This window comes from Centropristis striata, chromosome 11 (assembly GCF_030273125.1).
Source record: "Centropristis striata isolate RG_2023a ecotype Rhode Island chromosome 11, C.striata_1.0, whole genome shotgun sequence".
NCBI lineage: Eukaryota > Metazoa > Chordata > Actinopteri > Perciformes > Serranidae > Centropristis > Centropristis striata.
In genome coordinates this window covers 62,802-87,500 of record NC_081527.1, presented here as the reverse complement: position 1 = coordinate 87,500, position 24,699 = coordinate 62,802, and the positions used below count along the sequence as shown (strand labels likewise).

The 24,699-nt window shown below is 36.8% G+C and overlaps 1 protein-coding gene across 1 annotated transcript in view; it reads right to left on the bottom strand.

Annotated features, from left to right (window-relative positions):
• Positions 1-24,454, bottom strand: part of tox (thymocyte selection-associated high mobility group box) — a 45,923-nt gene extending 21,469 nt beyond the window's left edge. The window contains exons 1-2 of the mRNA XM_059344354.1: positions 23,901-24,454; positions 5,701-5,757 (exon numbers count right to left, since the gene is read on the bottom strand). Coding sequence (XP_059200337.1) covers positions 5,701-5,757; positions 23,901-24,005 — 162 coding nt within the window. The 5' untranslated portion in view covers positions 24,006-24,454. The remainder of the gene's footprint in view (positions 1-5,700; positions 5,758-23,900) is intronic.
• Between the last annotated feature and the right edge of the window lie 245 nt (positions 24,455-24,699).

Here is a 24,699-nt window from a genome sequence, read left to right as displayed (position 1 = left end):
AACATAAAAAGGCTTGTTGACGGTTTACGTTATTTAGATCCTCGCAGGTTGGTCAAAGCTGGAGGAAACACATTAGTTATTTCATAGAGGCAATTTATTGACCAAATAACCAGAATTCTATATCATGATATAACTTGTTCTTGAGATTAGAGCTGGGCGATATATCAATATGAAAGATATATCGATATATCAATATAAAAGATATATCGATATATTTTTAAATGTGATATGGAATTAGACCATATCACATATATCAATATAGTTCAAATCTGCACTGTGATTCTTTTCCAGGCAAGCTGCAGCTTCTATTTAAGATATTTTTTTATTTAAATGTGCACTTTATGGAGCTTTGATTTTTAAAATGTTCTCCTGTTGTTATACAGTATTTATGTTCACTTGAACAAATAGTTTCAATAAAACTACTCTGACATGTCAGATTAGACTTTGACTGAACATTTGCTCTCACTTTGACATAAAAATCTCTGTCGCTACAATAAAACCTGGAGACAGAAACATTAAAACTGGTGCTGCCTTCTGCTCATTCTGTTACACTGTAAAAAAAAACAACTGTTGTTTTTACGGTAACATTTTTTACGTCTTTTACTGTCATGGTTTAACAGTTTTCACCCTAAAATCTACAGACATTTTGACAGTGTAGTTAGCTTCAGAGGTGCTGCTTCCTGCTCGTTACCTTTAGAAAGAAAATTTTGTTGAGACATTCATCTTTCCCGAAGGAAGAATCCTATTCCTAAGCCGCCCTGACTGCTGATTTTTTTTAGTGTAATGTTTCAACAACTACAGGAATGGATCGCCATGAAAGTTCAGTTCAGACGTTCATGTTTCCCAGAAGGATAAAATGTAGTTTCTTTGATGATCTCCTCACTTTTTCTCAGCATCGAAAACCTGCTAAACCAGCGACTGTCTCCTCAGCTGCACTTTGAGCTCAATGTGAATTTAGTTTTAGTCTCATTTCTTCTGCTTTACATTCACAATAAGGCTTCCTTTTTCTTTTTATGTGAGAACTTCTGAGAACGGGCCAGCTTGTTGTTGAAGGGTAAAGTCTGGCAGCTTGGCAGAATAAAGTGGACATGTTGGATAAAAGCATCAAATCTGTTCCACATGTTCTCCATCACCAAGTTTACATCTTTAACTCTACGGAGTCTTTCTGTTCTATTTCCTCCATGTCTGACTCCTTCCATCCTGCCTGTATTCACCACTTAAAACATGGTTAAATACCATGTTGGTATATTTTTCACCTATATGACCTGATAATAATAATTTATTTTTTATTCTGACTTACTGGATCAACATTTAGAACCAAAAAGAAACAAAGAAAAACCAACATAAATGTGATCTTGTGATTGTGTGTGATCCTGTTTTTTATTCTAGTGGGACTCCATTTGATTTGGGTCTGGTGTGTTTAGTGGAACAATTTTGGTCATTTTGTGTCTTTTTTTTAGTTATTTTGTGTCTTTTTTTGGTCATTTTGTGTCTTGTTTTGGTCGTTTATTTTCCATATAAAGGGTCAAAGAATCATTTAAAGCTCTTGAGAATATCACCAGATGATTATTTGATCAGATAGATATGTTCATTTTGGCCATGTGTTTACCTAATTTCCAACTTAGTTCCTAAGCAGTTGGACATATTAATATAGGTCATATACAGTTCATGTATTCTGAAAAAATGTATATGATGTTTTCAGATTTCTAAACAACAAACTGAAACACGTTCAGATGTTCTCTTTATCTCCCTGTTTCAGGGTGAGATCAGTAACATCACTGCTGCTCTATTATTATTATTATTATTATTATTATCTATTATTAGATCTATATTATCTATTATATTAACAGAAAGACGTGAAGTTTGAGGGTCACACTGGACTCTAACTGGTCACATTCATCATCACAACAAGACGTCATGCTACTTCAATAATAAAGCCATAAATTGGTATGCTGTGCCCCCCTCCCCCGTCTTCTTATAGCAGCACAACACTATGAATAAAACATCAAATCATAGATTCCTATACACCACAATATTCTCTACATTGTCCTCTATGAATAATGTATCTCTGCTGGTGTTTCTTATTAACCCTTTCACTGCCTGTACATTTTGAGTCACCATCTCAAAGAAAGGAGTGTTTAACTGAAATACACCTGATTGAGTTTTTGGTGACATTTTGAAAGGAACATATCAGACACTTTACTGGACAGAATCATGTTAAATCATTCCTCAACTGTAATGAATGTATAATACTTTGTTTAAATCTATCTCAACCAAACGGTGTATGGTTAGCTTAGCGGTGTTAAGCTAATGTCATTATAATGAACGATATGATATAATAACGATAACGCTATGAAGTCATAACTTCTGATCATTCATTGTTGTAAATAAGAAACATTTAATGTTATTCCATCATAAATATGCTGAAATAATTAAGTTTGTAGTTTTTGTCACTTTCTGAGATGATTTCCAAGTAAATATGGTAATTATATAGAATAAATATGTGGAAATCATGCCGATCACAAATAATTCCATTTTAACAAAATGAGAAATGCTGCTATACTAATAATATTTTATAATATTTTACCATTGTGAGAGAATGTGGTGTTTTACAATGACTAGATGATAGAACGGGGGTTAAAGGGTTAATGAGGCTGGTGAGGTAATTCTGGGAAACACAGTCACACCCACAGTCAAGCACAAACAGTGTCGGCCTCCAGGACGGTTGCTAGGACGGTTGCTAGGCGATCTAAGAACAGCTGATCTTTAATACGGCGAGGTGACGTAACACGACAGCTGTTCATACATCAGCAACACCTCCACCTCTCCCACCAGCCGTCTCTGGAAACTTCCACCACCGTTTCCATTTCACTCACTTCCTGTTCCGTCTCAGCCACTCTAAGAACATTAATACGTTCCTAAAGTTCCTCTGTGATTTACAGATATCAGCTTTATTTCCTCTCTTCTTGTGGAATTCTTCTTGGATCACATCTTCAGTTCTGACTTTATCTTTGAGTTTTCAGCCTCTCACTGATAAAAAGGTCTCAAACCAGATCAAACAGTAAATCTAAAGGTCTCAAACCAGATCAAACAGTAAATCTAAAGGTCTAAAACCAGATCAAACAGTAAATCTAAAGGTCTAAAACCAGATCAAACAGTGAATCTAAAGGTCTAAAACCAGATCAAACAGTAAATCTAAAGGTCTAAAACCAGATCAAACAGTAAATCTAAAGGTCTAAAACCAGATCAAACAGTAAATCTAAAGGTCTAAAACCAGATCAAACAGTAAATCTAAAGGTCTAAAAACCAGATCAAACAGTAAATCTAAAGGTCTAAAACCAGATCAAACAGTAAATCTAAAGGTCTAAAACCAGATCAAACAGTAAATCTAAAGGTCTAAAAACCAGATCAAACAGTAAATCTAAAGGTCTAAAACCAGATCAAACAGTAAATCTATAGGTCTAAAACCAGATCAAACAGTAAATCTAAAGGTCTAAAACCAGATCAAACAGTAAATCTAAAGGTCTAAAACCAGATCAAACAGTAAATCTAAAGGTCTAAAACCAGATCAAACAGTAAATCTAAAGGTCTAAAACCAGATCAAACAGTAAATCTAAAGGTCTAAAACCAGATCAAACAGTAAATCTGAGGGAAATGATCTTGCTGCATGGACAGATAATTTACCTTGACAAGATTTATTAAATTCAGATTATTAAATCTAGAAATAAGCATGTTGAACACTTAAAATAATAAATTAACTCTTAAACCAGATAAAGTAAAGCTGCCAGCAGTGATGAACTGGCCCGAGCAGAGTGACCTGATGATTATTTGGTTCTTACCAAGATAAAAAAAATGTTTTGTGTATTTTTTTTGTTTGTTTTTTTGTGTCTTTTTTTGGTGATTTTAAGTCTTTTGTGTGTTTTTTTGTGTGTTTTGGTCATTTTACGTCTTTTGTTTCTTTTTTGGTCATTCTACGTCTTTTTGTGTCTTTTTTTTTGTCTTTTTTTGTTCTTTTTGTCTTTTTGGGGTCTTTTTTTTCTTTGAGTGTCTTTTTTTGGTCATTTTGTGTCTTTTTACGACTTCTTTTGGTCACAAAATGACCAAAAAAGACAAAAAATGATAAATAAAGTAAAGCTGCCAGCAGTGATGAACTGGCCCGAGCAGAGTGACCTGATGATTATTAATTAAACTTTAGATGTAGAAGTGTTGGATCATTGATCTGGTTCTAAGAGGTAATGTTGGTGAGTTTAGCTGTGAGGAGAGAGGAGACGACCAGGAGGTGATCACTAAATGATTTACACTCTGAGGAGTAAAATGACGTTTACCTTTTAACGTCGTCTCTAAAGCTTCTTGATGTATTTACACTCAGCTCTGAATTAACCGAGGGATTATTTCTGACTGACAGGATCAGAGCTTTAATAAATTAATATATTCATACATTTACAAACACACAAATAGTAATGAATGATAGGGTTGTTGATCAAGTCAGAATAAAATAAAACTCTAATTTATCTTCTTATAAACATTCATCATGCCTCAATAAAATAAAACGTCAGGATTCAGTGAAGAAAAGAATTATATGATTTAGTAGTTTATTATTGTCATTTTTCAAGGTTTTAAAAGCTAAAAATGTTAAAATGTCTTTGAAATATAATCAGTTAATGAACCTCTGTCCCTGCTGTGGAGGGTTTTATTTAGGGGGAGATAGAAGGTGAACATCCAAATGTTAAAGATTCAGCTGCGTTTTTTAATTGATACCATTCGTTTTCTGATTTGGTGCTAAATTTAACAGTTTTGTTGAGCATTGATGGAAGATGATAACAGACATTAAAACTTATTGGAGATTAATAATAATCATTCTATGCAAACATCCCAAATAAAAGAAACACTTTTAAATCCACATCTGCATTTACTCCACACACACGGTGCAGAGGTTCTCCTTAAAAACAGAGAAAGCTGATAGAAATATTATATATTATATATTATTTATATTGATTTGTGGAGGAAAAGTTGGTTAGATGCAACTGGAAATAAGTGTTGAGAGAGAAATAACTTCAGGTGGTGAGTTCAAAGACACCAGTGAGAACATCAGACAGGAATCAGTAAAATAATATAATATATAATCTCCTGTGATTATATATAATATATATATAAATATATAATATATAATCACAGGAGATTATATATTATATAATGTGATTATATATAATATAAGATCACAGGAGAGAATTACAGGCTGCTTCCATCTTTAGAGGCGATCCGGAGAGAAAACGCTGCGTTTAGACGTTTCGACGTTTCGACGTTTAGACGTTTAGACGTTTAGACGTTTAGACGTTTCGACGTTTAGGCGTTCAGACGAGCGTCTTTAGGGGAAATCTGCTGCTAGAGTCTCTAGATTAGATGTAGTAAACCTCCAACACCTGCACCAGTTACTGGTTTAACTGGTTTAACTGGTTTAACTGGTTTAACTGGGATAGTTTTATATGTTATTGATTACACTTGATAAGACACAGACCTGATCTAATAATAATAATAACACTTTCACAAGTTATTAGTTATTAACTAAGAGAGAAAGTTTCACTATGTCACACACACACACACACACACACACACACACACAAACACACACACACGCACACACACATACACACACACACACACACACACACACACACACACACACACACACAGTGAACTAACCTGATTGGAGGAGAAGTCTGTCTCTGGTAGGTTCAGGAACATGGAGTCTCCGTCCAGCTGCAACAACAAAAAACAACAATGTCAACAAACTCTAATTTAAAGACAGCAAAACAGTCAGCAAGAGAAACAGTCAGCCAGAGAAACAGCCAACCAGAGAAACAGTCAGACAGAGAAACAGCCAGTAAAAGAAACAGTCAGTAAAAGAAACAGCCAGCTAGAGAAACAGTCAGTAAAAGAAACAGTCGGCCAGAGAAACAGCCAGCCAGAGAAACAGCCAGCCAGAGAAACAGTCAGTAAAAGAAAGTCAGTAAAAGAAACAGTCAGCAAGAGAAACAGCCAGTAAAAGAAACAGTCAACCAGAGAAACAGTCAGTAAAAGAAACAGCCAACCAGAGAAACAGTCAACCAGAGAAACAGTCGGTAAAAGAAACAGTCGGCCAGAGAAACAGCCAACCAGAGAAACAGTCAACCAGAGAAACAGTCAGTAAAAGAAACAGCCAACCAGAGAAACAGTCAACCAGAGAAACAGCCAGTAAAAGAAACAGCCAACCAGAGAAACAGCCGGCCAGAGAAACAGTCAGTAAAAGAAACAGCCAACCAGAGAAACAGCCAGTAAAAGAAACAGCGAACCAGAGAAACAGCCGGCCAGAGAAACAGTCAGTAAAAGAAACAGCCAGCCAGAGAGGAGGTGGAGTAAAACAGCCAGCAGAACAAACAGTCTGTCTCTGGTTCGTCCGTTTCTCCAACATGAGACCTGGAGAGCTTTTTTTAATAAATCTAAAAGTTTTAATAAATCTAAAAGTTTTAATAAATCTATATTTAACCTTTCAGAAAAACACTGATTTGAAGAGTAAATGTAACCTTTCAGGACATCAGAGGGAAATATTAATATATATAATATATATGTAATATTATTACCACCCAGTTTAAACTCTGATAGTCTGATACAATAGATTCTATCCTCACAACGTTTCTCATGTTTTTTGTTCAAACTGATTTTCAGAAGAGATTCAACGTCATTGTTATTTTTAGGTCTGTAGTTAAATTCTCTCGTTAACGTGTTTTATTAATTTTAATTAGATGTCAGCCGTGACTCAGTGAACCAGGAGGAACAGGTGAATGTTGGGAAAGAGTAAATAATAATCTCTCCTCCGCTGAATGGAGAGAAAACTAACATTCACAGCACGGCACTTCACACACAGGCATGGTGCATTCAGTAGTGTTGGAACGGCTATGGTGCGTTCAAAGGTGTGGGACATATGGAAACTTACAGAGAAACGAGTTATTACTGAATGGAACTTGGTTCATAAACAAGTTAACAAGACATTAACAGCGGGGCTCATTAACAACAACAACAACAACAACAACAACAACAACAACAACAACAACAACTCTGTTTCACCATGTTGGTATGTGGAAAGCATTTTCACTATAGATGCTTTAAAACTGACAGTTTAAAAACAATATGAAAAATCTTGATAATAAATCATCAAGTTTAAGTATAAAACTGACTAGTTAATGAGTTAATTAGTTAATGAGTTAATGAGTTAATGAGTTAATGAGTGAATGAGTTAATTAGTTAATTTGTGGTGTCAAGTATTCAGAAGTCAACCTTCTACTGCAAGTTACAGTAGAAAATGACAAACATAAAGTTCCTTCTCTTTCACCATGAAATATCATGAAACATAATAAAACTAACTTTATTCCAACAACTTTCCCTAAAAGCTGGTGCCGTCACCATAGCAACGGCCGCTGATACTCATGGGAACTGTAGTTTAAATTCACGCAACAAACCAATGAAATTGCGATATTTCTCGAAAAAGAAGCAGAATTATTTCTTAGTGATGTCCACGACACAACTCTGCAGTATCGTTAATGATCAGTTCACATTATAATATTAATAAATTAATACATTCTGAGCCCAAAGAACCTTATTTTCTGTCACATGTGCTGCCTGCGCATGAAAACAGAGCGCTCAGACCTTTTAATTACAGGAAGACAAGATATCGCAGTTAAACGTCTATAAAGACATTAAAAAGACAAAAGATGCTTCCTGTTGACATTCTTTTGTAAAATCGTTTCGGGGAGAACAAATGAGATAATTCGATGTTTAATTTGGTGACGGTTTCTTCCGTGAGACTGTGTTTATTTGTTTATTAGTTTATTTATTAAGGATCCCCATCAGCTGATAGCTTAGTGACCAGCTGGTTTCCTGCTTGTTGCCTGACACAGATTCATCACATCTGATAGTTTCATAGCTGCAGCATGTTTATAACAGTGAGCTGTTATAAACATACCTGCAGTATGTTTATAACAGTGAGCTGTTATAAACATACCTGCATCATGTTTATAACAGTGACACCGTCACAACACTAAACATCATGAATCCATGAATCGATGTAATAATAAATAAAATATAAGACTAAAAGAAAAGAAAACAGTCACAACAGACTATAAAACACCTCGCAGGCTCTGAAACTGATCAAACTTTCAAAGTTTCAACTTTCAACTTTAACTTTTAAATATTTATGTTTTTCTCTGTATTAAACTATAAAGTGTAAACATGTGGAGCTGCTGGACGTGTTTCCATGACGACGGTGGAGAACGTTAACACTAAAACACAACTCTGTTAGTGTCCTGGACACTGTTACACTTCCAACTAGGATACATATCTATAATATATAGCAGAGATAAAGTTATTATATTACATATTAATATTATATATTATTATATATTCTGTTGCTAAATGTGTGTAAAACGCTCTGACAGGACCAATCTGGTTAAGCCTTGAGAACAGGAGCTGGGAGGAGTTCTAAAAGTGTTTCTGGGTTGTTCCTCAAGTGTTTTTTTGTGCTGAATCCATTTCTGCTGGAAGCTGTAAAAGTTACAGTTTAGTCATAATTATTGATTAATTAGCATAACCATTGATGAAGTTTTTAGAGTGAATTTGCTATAATACAAAAATAAATAAAAAAATAAAAAAATCACAACGAAACTAAAACTAAAACTAATGAAAAATCCAAAACTATTATAACCTTGATATAAGCATCAATAACATGAACCCATATATATATATATATATACATATATATATATGTATATATATATGTATATATATATATATATATATATATATATATATATATATAGCAGACAAACAATAAAATTCATGGGTTCATCATCATTGTCTTGGTGGACAAACACACTCAGAAGAATGTTTGAACAGGTGTGGAGAAGGAAAGCACACACACACACACACACACACACACACACACACAAAGACAGGTAGACAGGTGGACAGACAGGTGTAACTGCTCTCTCCGTTCACCAGCTGTTGGGTTTTATGCAAATGAGGTTTAAGTTTACAGAGTCAACAGAGATAAAACACACACACACACACACACACACACACACACACACACACACACACACACAGAGAAACACACACACACACACACACAGAAACACACACACACACACACACACACACACACACACACGCTGCAGCTTATATAATTAACAGTTATTATTATTAATTGTGCCAAGGAGTCATTTCAACTTTTCAGCGTTATGATATTAAAATATTAAATATTAAAGCTATTGATTGATTTTAGTCTTGGAATAAGAACTTGGAAAACATTTGTAAACATGACAGTAAAATATGACTCCATGTTGTTTCCACTAGTGGCACAGACACTTTTAATATATATACGTGAGCAGTTATTTCTGTTAAAATGAATTAATAAATAATAATAAACGGTATTAAAACGTCCTGCCACCTTAACATCTTTATATTTTGCCAACTTCAAGTCTAGGTTTTAGTTTCTCTCGCTTTCGATTTCAAATCTCCTGAGATATTTCTTTGTTTTCCTCTCATTAGCTCATTGCTGCAATCTGACAAATCATATTAATAAATGTTCATTATTACTTATTAATAATGTTGGTCGGCTGATTAACTTACTTTACTCAGTCGGCTGTTTTATCTTCGTTGTTAGGCTCAAAATAAGGTTTGTGTCTCTGTTAAGACATTATTTATCTCATGGAACATTCATATATATATATACAACATATAATATAATATAATATAATATAATATAATATAATGTAATATAATATAATATAATATAAGAGGAGGAAGAGGAGAAGATGTTCACCTCTCTGCCTGATCTTCATCCTTCCTTTCCGAGAGAAGAAGTTAAATTTGTTTCTCTCATTAACCTGCAGCAGATCTTTAACAGACCAGAGATAAAAAGGTCTAAAACCAGATAAAACACTAAATCTGTGTGTCTAAATATGTTTAAAAATATAGAAAACATTATTTTAGCACAAAACAATGAATTGCGCCTCATTATGGCGATATTGTTCATTCATATAAAGTGAAATATTTTTAGTTTAATGAAGGATGTCCTTATAATCTTCACAGACACAATTAGACTGGCTTCATGACACATTATGGACATTTATTTATGTTTAAAAATAATCATTTAATCCAAAGACACAAAAATTCAGAGAATTTGCTGCTTCTCAATTACTTTTCCAGTGTGTGTGTGAGTGTGTGTGTGTGTGTGTGTGTGTGTGTGTGTGTGTGTGTGTGTACAGTGAGAAGAGGATAGAAGGTTTTTTCTCTCTCTCATCTTTCTCACTGTGTGTGTGTGTGTGTGTGTGTGTGTGTGAGTGTGTGTGTGTGTGTGTGTGTGTGTGTGAGTGTGAGTGTGAGTGTGTGTGTGTGAGTGTGTGTGTGTGTGTGTGTGTGTGTGTGTCTGTGTGTGTGTGTGTGTGTGTGTGTGTGTGTGGTTTGAATAACAAGCAGCAGCTAAGTGGGTCAGGGTCGGAGTAAAGGGGGAGGAAAGGGAGAGAGACTATTAGGATGACAGACAAGGACAAAGGAAAAGAGAGAGAAACGGAGAAACAGAGAGAGAGGAGGAAGAAATTAAATATAATGAAATAATAAAAGGATAGAAAAGGAAGTAGTGAAGAACACCTAAAAGCAGCTCATATCCTGTGAAATTAAACTGGAAGTATTTATTCAGAGGAGTGATAATAAAAAGTAAAGGACTTCACTTCTCTTTTCCCTTTGAAGTAAAATCATTTTGACACTGCAGACTGATAAAAAAGAAAAAGACTCACTGTTGGAACAAGATCTTTAAATGATGAATCTGATTAAATATTAGAGAGAAAGAATCCAGACAGCAGAGTATCGCCATATTTTGCGTGGCGATATTATATCGATTGATGGATTGAAGTATCAATATTTAGCTTTCCACTCATATGAATATACTGGAGATACTGGTATCATAGGAAACTAGAAGATCTCAGATATAGAAATAACGCTGCAAAGTTTGGATTTTTTGTTCCAAAATATTGAGAGCAGTGAAGCTTAAAGTTGAGGAAAGTTTGATAAAATGCTGCAGTTGTTGTTGTCCAACATGTTTAATATCAGTTTGACTGGATACTTTGTTGTCAGTCTGAGGCTTTGACTCTCATTGAGGACAATAAAAAGACTGAAGTCACATGAAGACACTGAGGATTTTCTCTGACTGGACAAAACTATTCTTGATTGGATTTAATTTTAAGGACACAAAATGCAGTTAAACATTTAAATCCCAATATAATGTCTCGCAATATTCACCATTTTGCAAAATGCTTACATTTTAAACAAAAAATATGAACAAAAATCAGAATATAGCACATTTTTATCAGCCGAGGGTGAAACTACTGGATGGATTTCAGTTTTACTCTGAACTGCATCAGGACATAAATCAAGTCTGTACAGTGGGACAGAGACAAATGGGTGTGTGTTTGTGTGTGTGTGTGTGTGTGTGTGTGTGCGTGTGTGTGTGTCTGATCACCGTGACAACAACATAAACCAAGTTTTATTGGCTGAATATAAGTCGATATAATAATTATCTGAATGCTTCCACAGAGCTTTTATTTTAAAGTGTAATATGTAACATTTCCACATTGAAATATCTAAAAAGGTTAAAGAGTATTATTTAATATTTTGGAGGATTCTGGTCATTGAACATGTGAATCCAGAGTTATTAGAATAAAAAGCTGAGTGAGCAAACAAACAGGACAGAATCACTGATTTAAATGTGTTTTGCTACTTTATCTGGCATTTGTACTGGTTTTAATCAGTGTGTTTGTTTGTTTGTTTGTTTGTTTGTTTGTTTGTTTTGGAGAGGAGAATTCTGTATAACTACGGTGGCCGGGACCACCATTACTACAAATAAATGAAAAGCAAAATAAAACAACAACAACAATGCAGAAAAAAGCCACAACAGAAGTGAATTATTAATTACAGAAGTGACTATTATTTATTATGCACCGCCATTTTTAAGTGAGAGACGAAGAACAATGAAAAGGTTAATTTTTACTATGTGACTACCGGTCAGTGTGTTATAGTTAAGGTTGGTTAGGGTTGGTTTAGGTTGATTAGGGTTGGTTTAGGTTGGTTTGGGTTGGTTTATGTTAGTTTGGGTTGGTTTAGGTTGGTTAGGGTTAATTTAAGTTGGTTAGTGTTGGTTTAGGTTGGTTTAGGTTGGTTTGGGTTGGTTTAGGTTGGTTAGGGTTAGTTTAGGTTGGTTAGGGTTGGTTTAGGTTGGTTTGGGTTGGTTTGGGTTGGTTTGGGTTGGTTTGGGTTGGTTTGGGTTGGTTTAAGTTGGTTAGGGTTAGTTTAGGTTGGTTTATGTTGGTTTGGGTTGGTTTAGGTTGGTTTAGGTTGGTTTAGGTTGGTTTAGGTTGGTTTGGGTTAGTTTAAGTTGGTTAGGGTTGGTTTAGGTTGGTTTAGGTTGGTTAGGGTTGGTTTAGGTTGGTTTAGGTTGGTTTAGGTTGGTTAGGGTTAGTTTAGGTTAGATTAGGTTGGTTAGGGTTGGTTAGGGTTAGTTTAGGTTGGTTTAGGTTGGGTTAGGTTGGTTTAGGTTGGTTAGGGTTGGTTTAGGTTGGTTTAGGTTGGTTTAGGTTGGTTAGGGTTAGTTTAGGTTAGATTAGGTTGGTTAGGGTTGGTTAGGGTTAGTTTAGGTTGGTTTAGGTTGGGTTAGGGTTAGGGTTAGGATGGTTGGGATGTTAACCCCTCAGCGTCCAGTCTGCTAATTGCTAACAGGCTAACAGTTAGCTCTGTAGCAGTACAGTGTGTATGTGCTAACAGGCTAACAGTTAGCTCTGTAGCAGTACAGTGTGTATGTGCTAACAGGCTAACAGTTAGCTCTGTAGCAGTACAGTGTGTATGTGCTAACAGGCTAACAGTTAGCTCTGTAGCAGTACAGTGTGTATGTGCTAACAGGCTAACAGTTAGCTCTGTAGCAGTACAGTGTGTATGTGCTAACAGGCTAACAGTTAGCTCTGTAGCAGTACAGTGTGTATGTGTTAACAGGTTAACAGTTAGCTCTGTAGCAGTACAGTGTGTATGTGCTGCTGCTGCAGGAGGTGTTCACTTAGCGATCTCTGTTTGTTTACAACAAGCACCAGACACTAAAAACTGTTTCTATTGTTTGTTTAAAAGTAGTGCAATAAAAATACAGATGTTTTCCCTAACATGATGAATAATCATGATTAATAATTGTGATTACAATATTGATCAAATTAATCGTGGTTATCATTTTGGCCATAATCGTGCAGCTCTACTCTACAGCACTAATTTATGTTCATGATCAGATGGAGGTCATCAGAGGTGAAGAGCGACTTAAACCTCTTGTCTTCAGCCTGATGGACCAATCAGGCTGGAGGGTTAGGGTTAGGGTTAGGATCCATCAGGTTAGGGTTAGGGTTAGGATCCATCAGGTTAGGGTTAGGGTTAGGATCCATCAGGTTAGGGTTAGGGTTAGGATCCATCAGGTTAGGGTTAGGGTTAGGGTTAGGATCCATCAGGTTAGGGTTAGGATCCATCAGGTTAGGGTTAGGGTTAGGATCCATCAGGTTAGGGTTAGGATCCATCAGGTTAGGGTTAGGGTTAGGATCCATCAGGTTAGGGTTAGGATCCATCAGGTTAGGGTTAGGATCCATCAGGTTAGGGTTAGGATCCATCAGGTTAGGGTTAGGGTCCATCAGGTTAGGGTTAGGGTTAGGATCCATCAGGTTAGGGTTAGGGTTAGGATCCATCAGGTTAGGGTTAGGATCCATCAGGTTAGGGTTAGGGTTAGGATCCATCAGCTTACAGCAGGTTTTGATTTGATTTGGTTTCTTGTCTTTTTTCAGGGTTAGGGTTGGTTTAAACCCGTCTGTATACACTGAACACAAGATACATCACAGATGAGCAGAAAGCTTTGTTTGGCATCGAGTCAAGTCAAGTTTATAAAACCACAAGAAAATAAGACAAAGAAAACAGGGTCACAACAGACACCAGTTACCAACGTGATTTATTTATTTTAATCTATCGGCAGTAATTATCACTGTATGATCGTCAACAAAAGCTTCTGAAAGAAAAAAATGGGCCGCAGTAACTCCTGAACAATTCCTCAGGAACCGATCCAATCTCTACCACCACCCAATTAACTGATCCAAGTTATTGTCACACACACACACACACACACACACACACACACACACACAGACACACACACACACACACACAGAACAATGCAGCAATGATTGCAGTATGTGATTTGATTGCAATATGTTTGTTTTGGAAGCTAAATCCTGATAATTAGTCTCTCCTGACGGCGCTCTATCTCCGCCCATCTGCTCCGTTTGGCACCAACCAGAGTCCCTCATCGCTCCGTCCTGTGATTCAACCAGCTGAAACGCTTCCACACACACCGAAACACACCGAAACACGAGCAACGGCAACCACAGACACCCAATGGTTAATGGGGGGGGGGGTCGCTGGAACAACAGCCAACAGGGACAGACGGACGGACAGATTGACTGGTTGTCTTCTGATAGATAATTAGACGAGATGCCGACACTTTGGCTGCTACGAGAACCGGAGGAGGGACAATGATACAGAAAAACACTGGAAGGGGCCAAAGCATAAGACTGGAGATCTTTTAAAATAACGTAAAAAAATAAAATAAATAAAAAAACAGATAAAACAGTAAATCTGAGGGACATGATCTTGCTGCATGGACAGATAATTTACCTTGATAAGATTTATTAAATTAAGATTATTAAATCTAGAAATAAGCATGTTGAACACTTAAAATAATAAATGAACTCTTAAAACCAGATAAAGTAAAGCTGCCAGCAGTGATGAACTGGCCCGAGCAGAGTGACCTGATGATTATTTGGTTCTTACCAAGATAAAAAAACTTTAGATTTAGAAGTGTTAGTCTAGATTTAATAATCTTAATGTAATAAATCTTGTCAAGGTAAATTATCTGTCCATGCAGCAAGATCATTTCCCTCAGATTTACTGTTTGATCTGGTTTTAGACCTTTAGATTTACTGTTTGATCTGGTTTTAGACCTTTAGATTTACTGTTTGATCTGGGTTTAGACCTTTTTGCAGAGTGAGACTGAATGAACATAATAAAGTGATATATGAGAGGAAGCTGAATGTGTTAAATACAGAAGAGCCTTTTTAAATACACTGATGAATCCTTTGTAATTAATGGTAATCCTGACTGACACAATATAGAAATGTTAGTATTGCCAGGAGGGTTTTATGTAGGCAGCATTTTTTTAAAGTGGATCATCCTTTTATTGCCATGGCGACCTGCCAGTGATCGTCATTTACAGTAAGTTTATTTATTTATTCATTATTATTCATTTACAGTAAGTTCAAACAGCCGACTGACAGCATAGAGCAGCTTACTATTACATAAACAGGTGGATGGAGGGCTGGGGGTGGGGCTTACAGGTGGATGTTGGGCTGGGGGCGGGGCTTACAGGTGGATGGTGGGCTGGGGGCGGGGCTTACAGGTGGGCGGTGGGCTGGGGCGGGGCTTACAGGTAAAGACTGACCTGAGCCTTCTGTAAAACGAGTCGAGCGTGTCATGTGATTGCTACGGCACAACAAAGATTGACACGACTAGTTTGGAACCAAAAACTGTGGATAGTAGCTTGATATATATATATTATAGGAGACATCAGGCTGCGCCGTCATATGTCACTCCTCAGATGAACCAATCAGCAGCTACCTCTCCTAGCCACCAGCGCTACGCAGCACGTCATTGGACAGCTTCCCTCATCGGTGTTTCGTTAAATTAGGCCGACGACACCTCAGAAAGGATTAACGATGTAAACCCCCCCCCCCCCCCCCCAACTAGCGTCCTGAAAACATTTAAAAGTGAGACTGAAGTTTTTGCATTTGTTTAAAAAAAAAGGAACGCTCATACATTTGTAAGACCTTTCAAAATCATATTTAAGACATTTTAAAATCAAATAATTGAATTTAGACGTTTTGAGGGTTTTTAATGGACGCAGCTGAAAACTGCTGAACCCAGCATCTCTTCAGCTATGAGAGTTGTTAAAAACGACTGAAAACAGTGAATTATTTCAGGCGACTGCTGTGAAACATGACGTGTGAGAGATTATTTTCGAACGTTCTCATAGGACCATATGGTATTATCCTTCTCATTCTATCTCCTTTTTTTATTAATATGAGCGTGTTTCTCTGATATCTGTCCACATCTTCTTCTCTACTCCCCTGTTCTTTACTCTGTTCCTCCCTGCTCTCTCTCTCTTCCCTCTATTTGCTTTAGAAATACCTCACACCCAGCTTTCACAATCAGCATGTTTACATTAGTCTCTCTCTCTCTCTCTCTCTCTCTCTCTCTCTCTCTCTCTCTCTCTCTCTCTCTCTCCACCCCAGGACACACAAAGACAAAAAATGACTAAAAAAGTCAAAAAATGTCTAAAAAAAAGACACAAAATGACCAAAAAATGTCACAAAAACACCCAAAATGTATAAAAATATCAATGAGTGTTTCCAAACCACAAGATTTTGTCCTCAAATCTCTTGTTTTGTCCACAAACCAAAGAGATATTCAGTTTATTGTCATAAAGGAACAAAGAAACCAGAAATATTCACATTGAAGAAGCTGAAATCAGATAATTTGGAGTTATTGTCTTTAAAAAAACAATTATTGGATTATCAAAATAGTTGACGATTAATTTAATAATTGATTATTGCTCAGACACGTCCTGGTTAAATAAATAATAAATAAATAATAATATAAATAATTGACTTCTGCTCCTGTTTGCATGTATGAAGGCTCATTAACAGCCCTGTCATCCAATCAGAGCTCAGCGTGGCTCACTCGCTTCTCTTCATCCAACCAGACATTTATGACATATTTTACCATTACATATATGTTAAAAGAGCCCTGAGAAAGATTCATATATACTGAATGAATTATCTTTATAACCAACTGCTTGAACAGAAGAACAGTGATAATAATTTGTATATTTACACGGATTTGTTATTCAAACCCATCATGTTTGCCACCATCTTCAGACTAGGACTAGAGTTGAATATGAAACTTGTTTCGTGTTATCTCAAACAACACCAGAAAAAGTCTCCAATAACACCAGAAAAAGTCTCCAATAACACCAGAAAAAGTCTCCAAAAACACCAGAAAAAGTCTCCAATAACACCAGGAAAAGTCTCCAATAACACCAGAAAAAGTCTCCAATAACACCAGAAAAAAGTCTCCAATTACACCAGAAAGAGTCTCCAATAACACCAGAAAAAAAGTCTCCAATAACACCAGAAAAAGTCTCCAAAAACACCAGAAAAACTCTCCAATAACACCAGAAAAACTCTCCAATAACACCAGAAAAAGTCTCCAATAACACCAGAAAAAGTCTTCAATAACACCAGAAAAAGTCTCCAATAACACCAGAAAAAGTCTCCAATAACACCAGAAAAAGTCTCCAGTAAACACCAGAAAAAGTCTCCAATAACACCAGAAAAAGTCTTCAATAACACCAGAAAAACTCTCCAATAACACCAGAAAAACTCTCCAATAACACCAGAAAAGGTCTACAATAAACACCAGAAAAAAAGTCTCCAATAACACCAGAAAAAGTCTCCAATAAAACCAGAAAAAGTCTCCAATAACACCAGAAAGTCTCCAATAACACCAGAAAAAGTCTCCAATAAACACCAGAAAAAAGTCTAACCCTAAAACCTCCACAGCCAAATCTATCAAATCTATCATCATCTTACAAATGTAGAGCACTTACACACTACGTATAGCTATAACTATAACTATAACCACAGAAAAGTTTACATTAAAAGCATCTTGACATGTATTATTTGCTCAGAGATGTCGGCAGTGTATTATTGTCAGTAATTTAACCCTCTGAGGTCTATGATCAGAAAAAACAAAGTCTCATGGAGCGCTGCTATCAACTCCACTCCAAAGTTCAGCCTTGAAACTTTCTCACAGTTGTTGTTTGACATTCTTAGGTCATGTAAAACCAAAGATATGATAGTTTTAATTTGATAGTAATATTTGAGTGTTGGTGTAGCTCTCTGTGTCATTTCACACAGTTTGTTTTGCAGCTGACAAGGAAAAAAAAAACGCCTATAAATATACATGATTTTATGGTGTTTTATGTTTTTTTGTATATAGTTTTATTATATTTAAATTTTTACCTTTTTATATGTTCATATTAGTATCCTATGTTTACATTTTCAAGTTCCAAAACAGTTCATTAAGCATATTTGTGGTTCTTATTGTAGTAAATAGTATAATTTTTCAACTCGGATTTCATGATTTTTGGGCTCAATATGTTGATCAAGTAGGTTAAAGTGAGAATATTATTGTCAGATCATATAGTTGAAGAAAAAATGGATACCAAACAGTATAGTGAAAGTTTTTATGTGGTACGTGAAGGTTACATTTAGTGAAGGTGAGAGCTAGGGATGGGAATAATTAATCAAAGACAGTTTAAACAGTAAATAAATGTTCGAAAATGCCAGAAATGAAGTAGTTAGAAGGGTCACGTGACTGCCGCAAGTTACGTAAAAAACGTTCAAAAACGTGATTCATGTGACTTACATAAAGTCTCAGCAAGTCAAATCTAAGACTTTTTAAGGTTTATTTCAGACCATAATCAATAAAACCCTACGAAATAAAAACACCAGAAGCCTCTCTGTTGGCAACTAATATTTGTTGAGAACTTTAAATTCTGACTGTTTAATTGCTGCACAGCTACTTAGTTCTGTTTTGTAGTTCTGAAAAATCCAAACATTTAAAAGTGAGACTGAAGTTTTTGCATATATTTAAAATAAAAGTAATGTTCATACATTTTTAAGACCTTTCAAAATCATATTTAAGACATTTTATGAGATTTTAAGAATATTTTAGACATTTTAAGGCAACACTTTAAAATCAAATTATTGGATTTTAGACGTTTTGAGCAACACACGCCATTTGTAAAAGCCGGCAAAGCAGTTTTCCCAACTTAGCGACTTTGTTGCTAAATTTAGCGACTTTTCAGACTTCCCCAGCAACTATTTTTCAAGAAAGCGACTCCTTTTGTTGCGTCTTTTTTAGTTATTTTGTGTCTTTTTTTAGTTATTTTGTGTCTTTTTTGGTCATTTTGTGGGCAGCGGGGCTGGAGGCTTTTCTTCAAGAGAAGGAGGCTCGTTAAGAAGAGCCTCTGTTAGCGGCAGTTAGCGACGGTGAAAACCAAACGTCACCTCCAGAGTCTCTAAATCCCTCTGGAGGCTAACTGGTAGTGGAGACACACAGAGTGAGAGACTTTAGAGAGGGCGTGGCCTGAGACTTTAGAGAGGGCGTGGCCTGAGACTTTAGAGAGGGCGTGGCCTGAGACTTTAGAGAGGGCGTGGCCTGAGACTTTAGAGAGGGCGTGGCCTGATACTTTAGAGAGGGCGTGGCCTGAGACTTTAGAGAGGGCGTGGCCTGAGACGTTAGAGAGGGCGTGGCCTGAGACTTTAGAGAGGGCGTGGCCTGAGACTTTAGAGAGGGCGTGGCCTGAGACTTTAGAGAGGGCGTGGCCTGAGACATTCCCCCCTAGTGGAAATACGGCTATAGTTCCCAATCAGTTAATAATAATAATAATAATAATAATAATAATAATAATAATAATTATTATTATTATTATTATTATTAATGAAGAGCACACCATGTTGTCAAATGCAGCCTTGACTCATGTCTATATAACTGAACTGGAAAATGTGGCCCACCACTGGTAATACGTCTTTACACTAACACATCTGTAGTCTCTCTCTCTCTCTCTCTCTCTCCCTCTCTCTCTCTCTCTCTCTCTCTGCCTCTCTCATTTTTTTTCTCATTTTGAACCTTCTGTGCTTCCTACTTCCTGTCTTCTCCCCCTTTTTCTCTGCTGTGCCTCTTTCTTTTTTCTCTCATTTTTATATTCTCTCTCTCTCTCTCTCCCTCTCTCTCCCTCTCTCTCTCTCTCTCTCAGTAATATGATCTCTTCTATCAGGCCGACACACAGCCGTGAATCAAAAGACACAGAGAGAAATATAGTACAAACCTTAGTGGCCCCACCCCCACCACTCTCTCTCTCTCTCTCTCTGCCTCTCTCTCTCATCTACAACATCCCTACCCCCAACAGCCCTCTTCTCTTCTCTTCTCTTCTCTTCTCTTCAGTCCCTACCCCCAACCACCAACCTCTCTCTCTCTCTCTCTCTACAGCATCTATCTTCTCTCTCTCTCTGAAACAGAAACAGTGCAGCAGCAGCAGCAGCAGCGTATGACTGAGCTCACACAACATTTAACACATGATGTTAAGAGTCTTTAACCCTTTCAGGCCTAAAACGCCTGGAAAAAATGCCTGTAAAACCTCTGATTGGTGATTTTAAAATCAGCCCCTAAAACCTGAAGAAGTTTATATGTAAATTCAACAGAAGTGTCAATGCTTCCTACTAAATAATAGCTTTTTCAGCTTCTGTAGCAGATAGAAATGAAATTCAAAATTCGTCTTCGACCATGATTCAAAGTTCTGGAAAAGTCCCATGATGCATTGCGACACTCCCACATGTATTCTGATGCATTTCATTGGCCAAGAGACGGAAAATAGGTGGAAAAACTAATACTACAAAACCACGTATCCGATTTCCGCTTTAATGGTAGAATAACACAACAGCGCCCCGGTTTTAATGGTAGAAATGTGATAATGCTTTCCCGCCTTAAATGGGTTAAATGACGTGTCCCACAAAGTTTTCACTTGGTGTTAATTAAGTTTACAGAGAAGTAAAAAACGGTGCCTTGTTCATTTAAACACGACAACAACTGCAGCAAACTTTCACAAACAAGAAGCTTCACTGCTCTCAAGTTTTTTGGAATGAAACCAAACTTTGCAGCATTATTTCAACAACCTCCTGACACGATATCCTGACGAACATGGAGCCTGTCCATTCATTAAATCTTCTAGTTTCATATGATACCAGGATCTACAGCGTTTTGCTGTATCACAACCTCTGAAAACGCTAAATATCGATACTTGGCGGCCATGAATCAATATAATATTGCCACTCAAAATATCACAATACTCTGCTGTATCAGCTTTTTCCCTACCTCTAATATTAAAATGTATTGATATCAATATTTGGCACCAGTTTATTGTTAATGTGTTATAGTGGGACGGCATAGCTAACGTTTATTTTGTGATAAAAGCACCAAATTTGGTACATATATAGCTTAATATATTTAGAAAAAGACTGGATATTGGGCCATCGCAGATTTGCAATCTAATGACCATTTTGGAAAATGGCGGCTAGCTGTTACAAGTAGAGAGAAGCTGGGCCTCCAAGCTGCTGTTCACATGTTTACAACACCACAAATATTAATTACATAAAAGTTCAAGTGAAAATATAGTTTATGACAATGTAAAACAATAAAAAAATTAAAGAAAATGCAACAAAATGTTGAGATTGCCTCTGCATGTTACAATAATAAATAAACACCTTGGCGTTCCTATGTTACACCTGCAATATATAATAACATTATAACATAATGAGATGACCTATTACTCTGTAAAAGTCTGTAAAAGTAAGTAAAAGTGTGAGTGAGTGTTTTATTTGGTTCTCGGGGTTCTAGGATCTAGATTATGTCCATTGGGTCCAATGGGAAAGGGAAGTTTAACCAACTGCTGGTAGCCATTTTTAAAAATGGTTGCCACGGCAACTGGGGTCTGAATTTGTGATGTCCCAATATCCAGTTTTGTTCCCAATATAATTATCAACACATCTGCCAAATGTGGTGCTTTTATCACAAAATGAAGGATTGTTGTGATATCTATTAGAAGAAAGGTGATTCAGTATATTTGTGTATTGCCTCTGAACCTTTTCCTCACTGTGCAGCTGGTAAGTGAAGTTCATTTAGTAACTGCAAGGTTTAGAGCCAGCAGCCTGTCAGTCAGTGATGAGGGAACAGTTGATAAATGTGAATAATCCCATCAGTCATTAAAGTTAAAACATTAGTAACAATCGGCTCAATTTGGCTCCCACGGTGCCAAAATGATATACAATAAAATAATAAAATGATATAAAATAAGAGCATGGATGGAGAGCTTTTTTACTGGATATTATGACATGATGCTGAATCCCTCCCTGCTCAGTATTCTGATCCTTTATATGCTCTAGAAAAACACAAATATATTCACGTTAATAAAGCAAATTAAAATATATATTTGAAGATTAATTTGGAGCAGCCTGACGTTGGCTGATAAAACTACTGAACTGGAGTGATTTCAAAACTATTTTTTTTAACATATTTTTTAAATACAGTCATGGAAGAAATCATTAGACCTCCTTGTTTTCTTTAGTTACTTGTTCATTTTAATGTCTAAAGGTTCATTTGTTTGGACAAATATAATGATAACAACAAAAATATCTGATAAGAGTTTAATTATAGAGCTGATATCTAGACATTTAACATGGTTTTATTGATAATGACCAAAATCATCATCAATAAAACCATGTTAAATGTCTAGATATCAGCTCTATAATTAAACTCTTATGAGCTATGACTGTATATCTATTTTAAATAATGTGGGGGAAAATTCAAATGCAGCCAAACAACAAGACGAGTGTGTTCCATGTTGTTGAGCTGAGACTGAAGAGTGGTTAATAATCTGTCATTTACTCTAATAGCTGCGCTCATCAGCAGAACCTCGTTAAATAATGAACCAATTCATCACTGTCCAATAATCACGGTGAGACACCTCCTCCTGACAGAAACGTCCCTTTGGACTCTACAGAGACTCAGACAGACAGATTGATTGTCCTTTATCGATTTCATATCATTTCACAACCCAAGCATCCAACCAATCGTCTTCCTGCTGAGACTGGATCCCTACGAGCTCCAGGTTTCTGTTTCTGTGGATCTGACCCTGACCTTTGACCTCACTGTGGACGGAGAAAGACAACAGAGCTTCCCAGACTCCAATTAACTTCACGACACAGAGAGGAGAGCCACTGCTATCAACTCCTGCACTGATAAAAAGGTGTTTAAAAACCAGATAAACAGTAAATCTGAGGGAAATGATCTCTGCATGGACAGATAATTTACCTTGACAAGATTTATTAAATTAAGATTATTAAATCTAGAAATAAGCATGTTGAACACTTAAAATAATAAATGAACTCTTAAAACCAGATAAAGTAAAGCTGCCAGCAGTGATGAACTGGCCCGAGCAGAGTGACCTGATGATTATTTGGTTCTCACCAAGATAAAAAAAAATGCTTTAGATTTAGAAGTGTTAGATCATTTATCTGGTTTAAAGAGTTAATTTATTATTTTAAGTGTTCAACATGCTTATTTCTAGATTTAATAATCTTAATTTAATAAATTTTACTGTTTATCTGGTTTTAGACCTTTAGATTTACTGTTTATCTGGTTTTAGACCTTTAGATTTACTGTTTGATCTGGTTTTAGACCTTTTTATCAGTGTGTATGTCACTATTATTAACCAGATAAAATGGATTGTTATGTCAGTATTACTGGCTACATGTTTCATTCTTTCCATAACTCTTCTGTTTGTACTGGTGATGTGGGGGCATATTTAAACTTAATTACATTTCAATTAGCAGCGGTGGAGTTTTAATTAAAGGTGGCTGACAACAAACAGCCTGAGTTTCATCCAGTGATCAAAATAAATGAATGGAGTTACCTCCAATAATAAGTGGAGCCTAATAAAGCGATTAATGAGCAGTTAATGAAGAAGAGGAGATGAAGATGAAGACAGAGGGAGGAGGTAGAGAAGGTATTCACTAAAGGTGCCTTGGATCCCTCCAGACTGGAACAATGTGCTCTGGTCTTACCTTGCTGGTCCCAAAGGCCGGGTCCGGGTAGGAGAGCTGGCCCAGCCTGGGGTGCTCTGAGGCGGCCAGAGGCTGAGGAGGAGGCGGGTAAACTGTTACATCCATGGCTGGAGATACATCCACCTCTCTGTCTCCACTTCCAATCCTTCTCTTATCTCTGGCAATATCCAATAATCTCTGATGCTATTTCAACAAAGTTTTACGCGTTTTTTGGCGCAACCAACCAGAGAAACCCCACAGTCCGATAAAACAAGAGAACAAATGCAGGTTTTACAGGAATCAGGCTAAAAGAAGCGTGTGGACGGAGTCAGAGGGCTTCTGGATGGATGCTCTGCTCTCTAACCGGCTTCATGCTCCAGGAGCTGCTGCTGTGACTCCGAGGAGCCGTAAAGTTCCCACTCCAGGAGCCAAACGGAGCTGGTGCGCTTTGAAACGCGTCGCTTTGCCTCTTTTGCCGTGGAGTGGATCAAGAGGAGGTTCGGTTCGGACAGGGGGACGTGCTGGACCCTGTCTGTCCCTGGTTGGGACCGTGTTTCTGGTGTTTGCTCCGCTGCTGTGCCGCGCTCTGCCGCTCCAGAGGTGCCACTCATACAAAGAGCTGCTGCTGCGTAAAGCTGCCGGAGCCACACACACACACACCGGAAGGACGCTTCCTCACAAAATAAAAGCGCAGGATGTTCTGTCACGTTGGGAGAAAAAAAGAAAGAAGAAAAGAAAGATTGGAAACGAATTTGCTATCTCCAATAAAATTAAAGAAGTTCATGATGAAATTATACATGACATTCACCCCACTAACAAA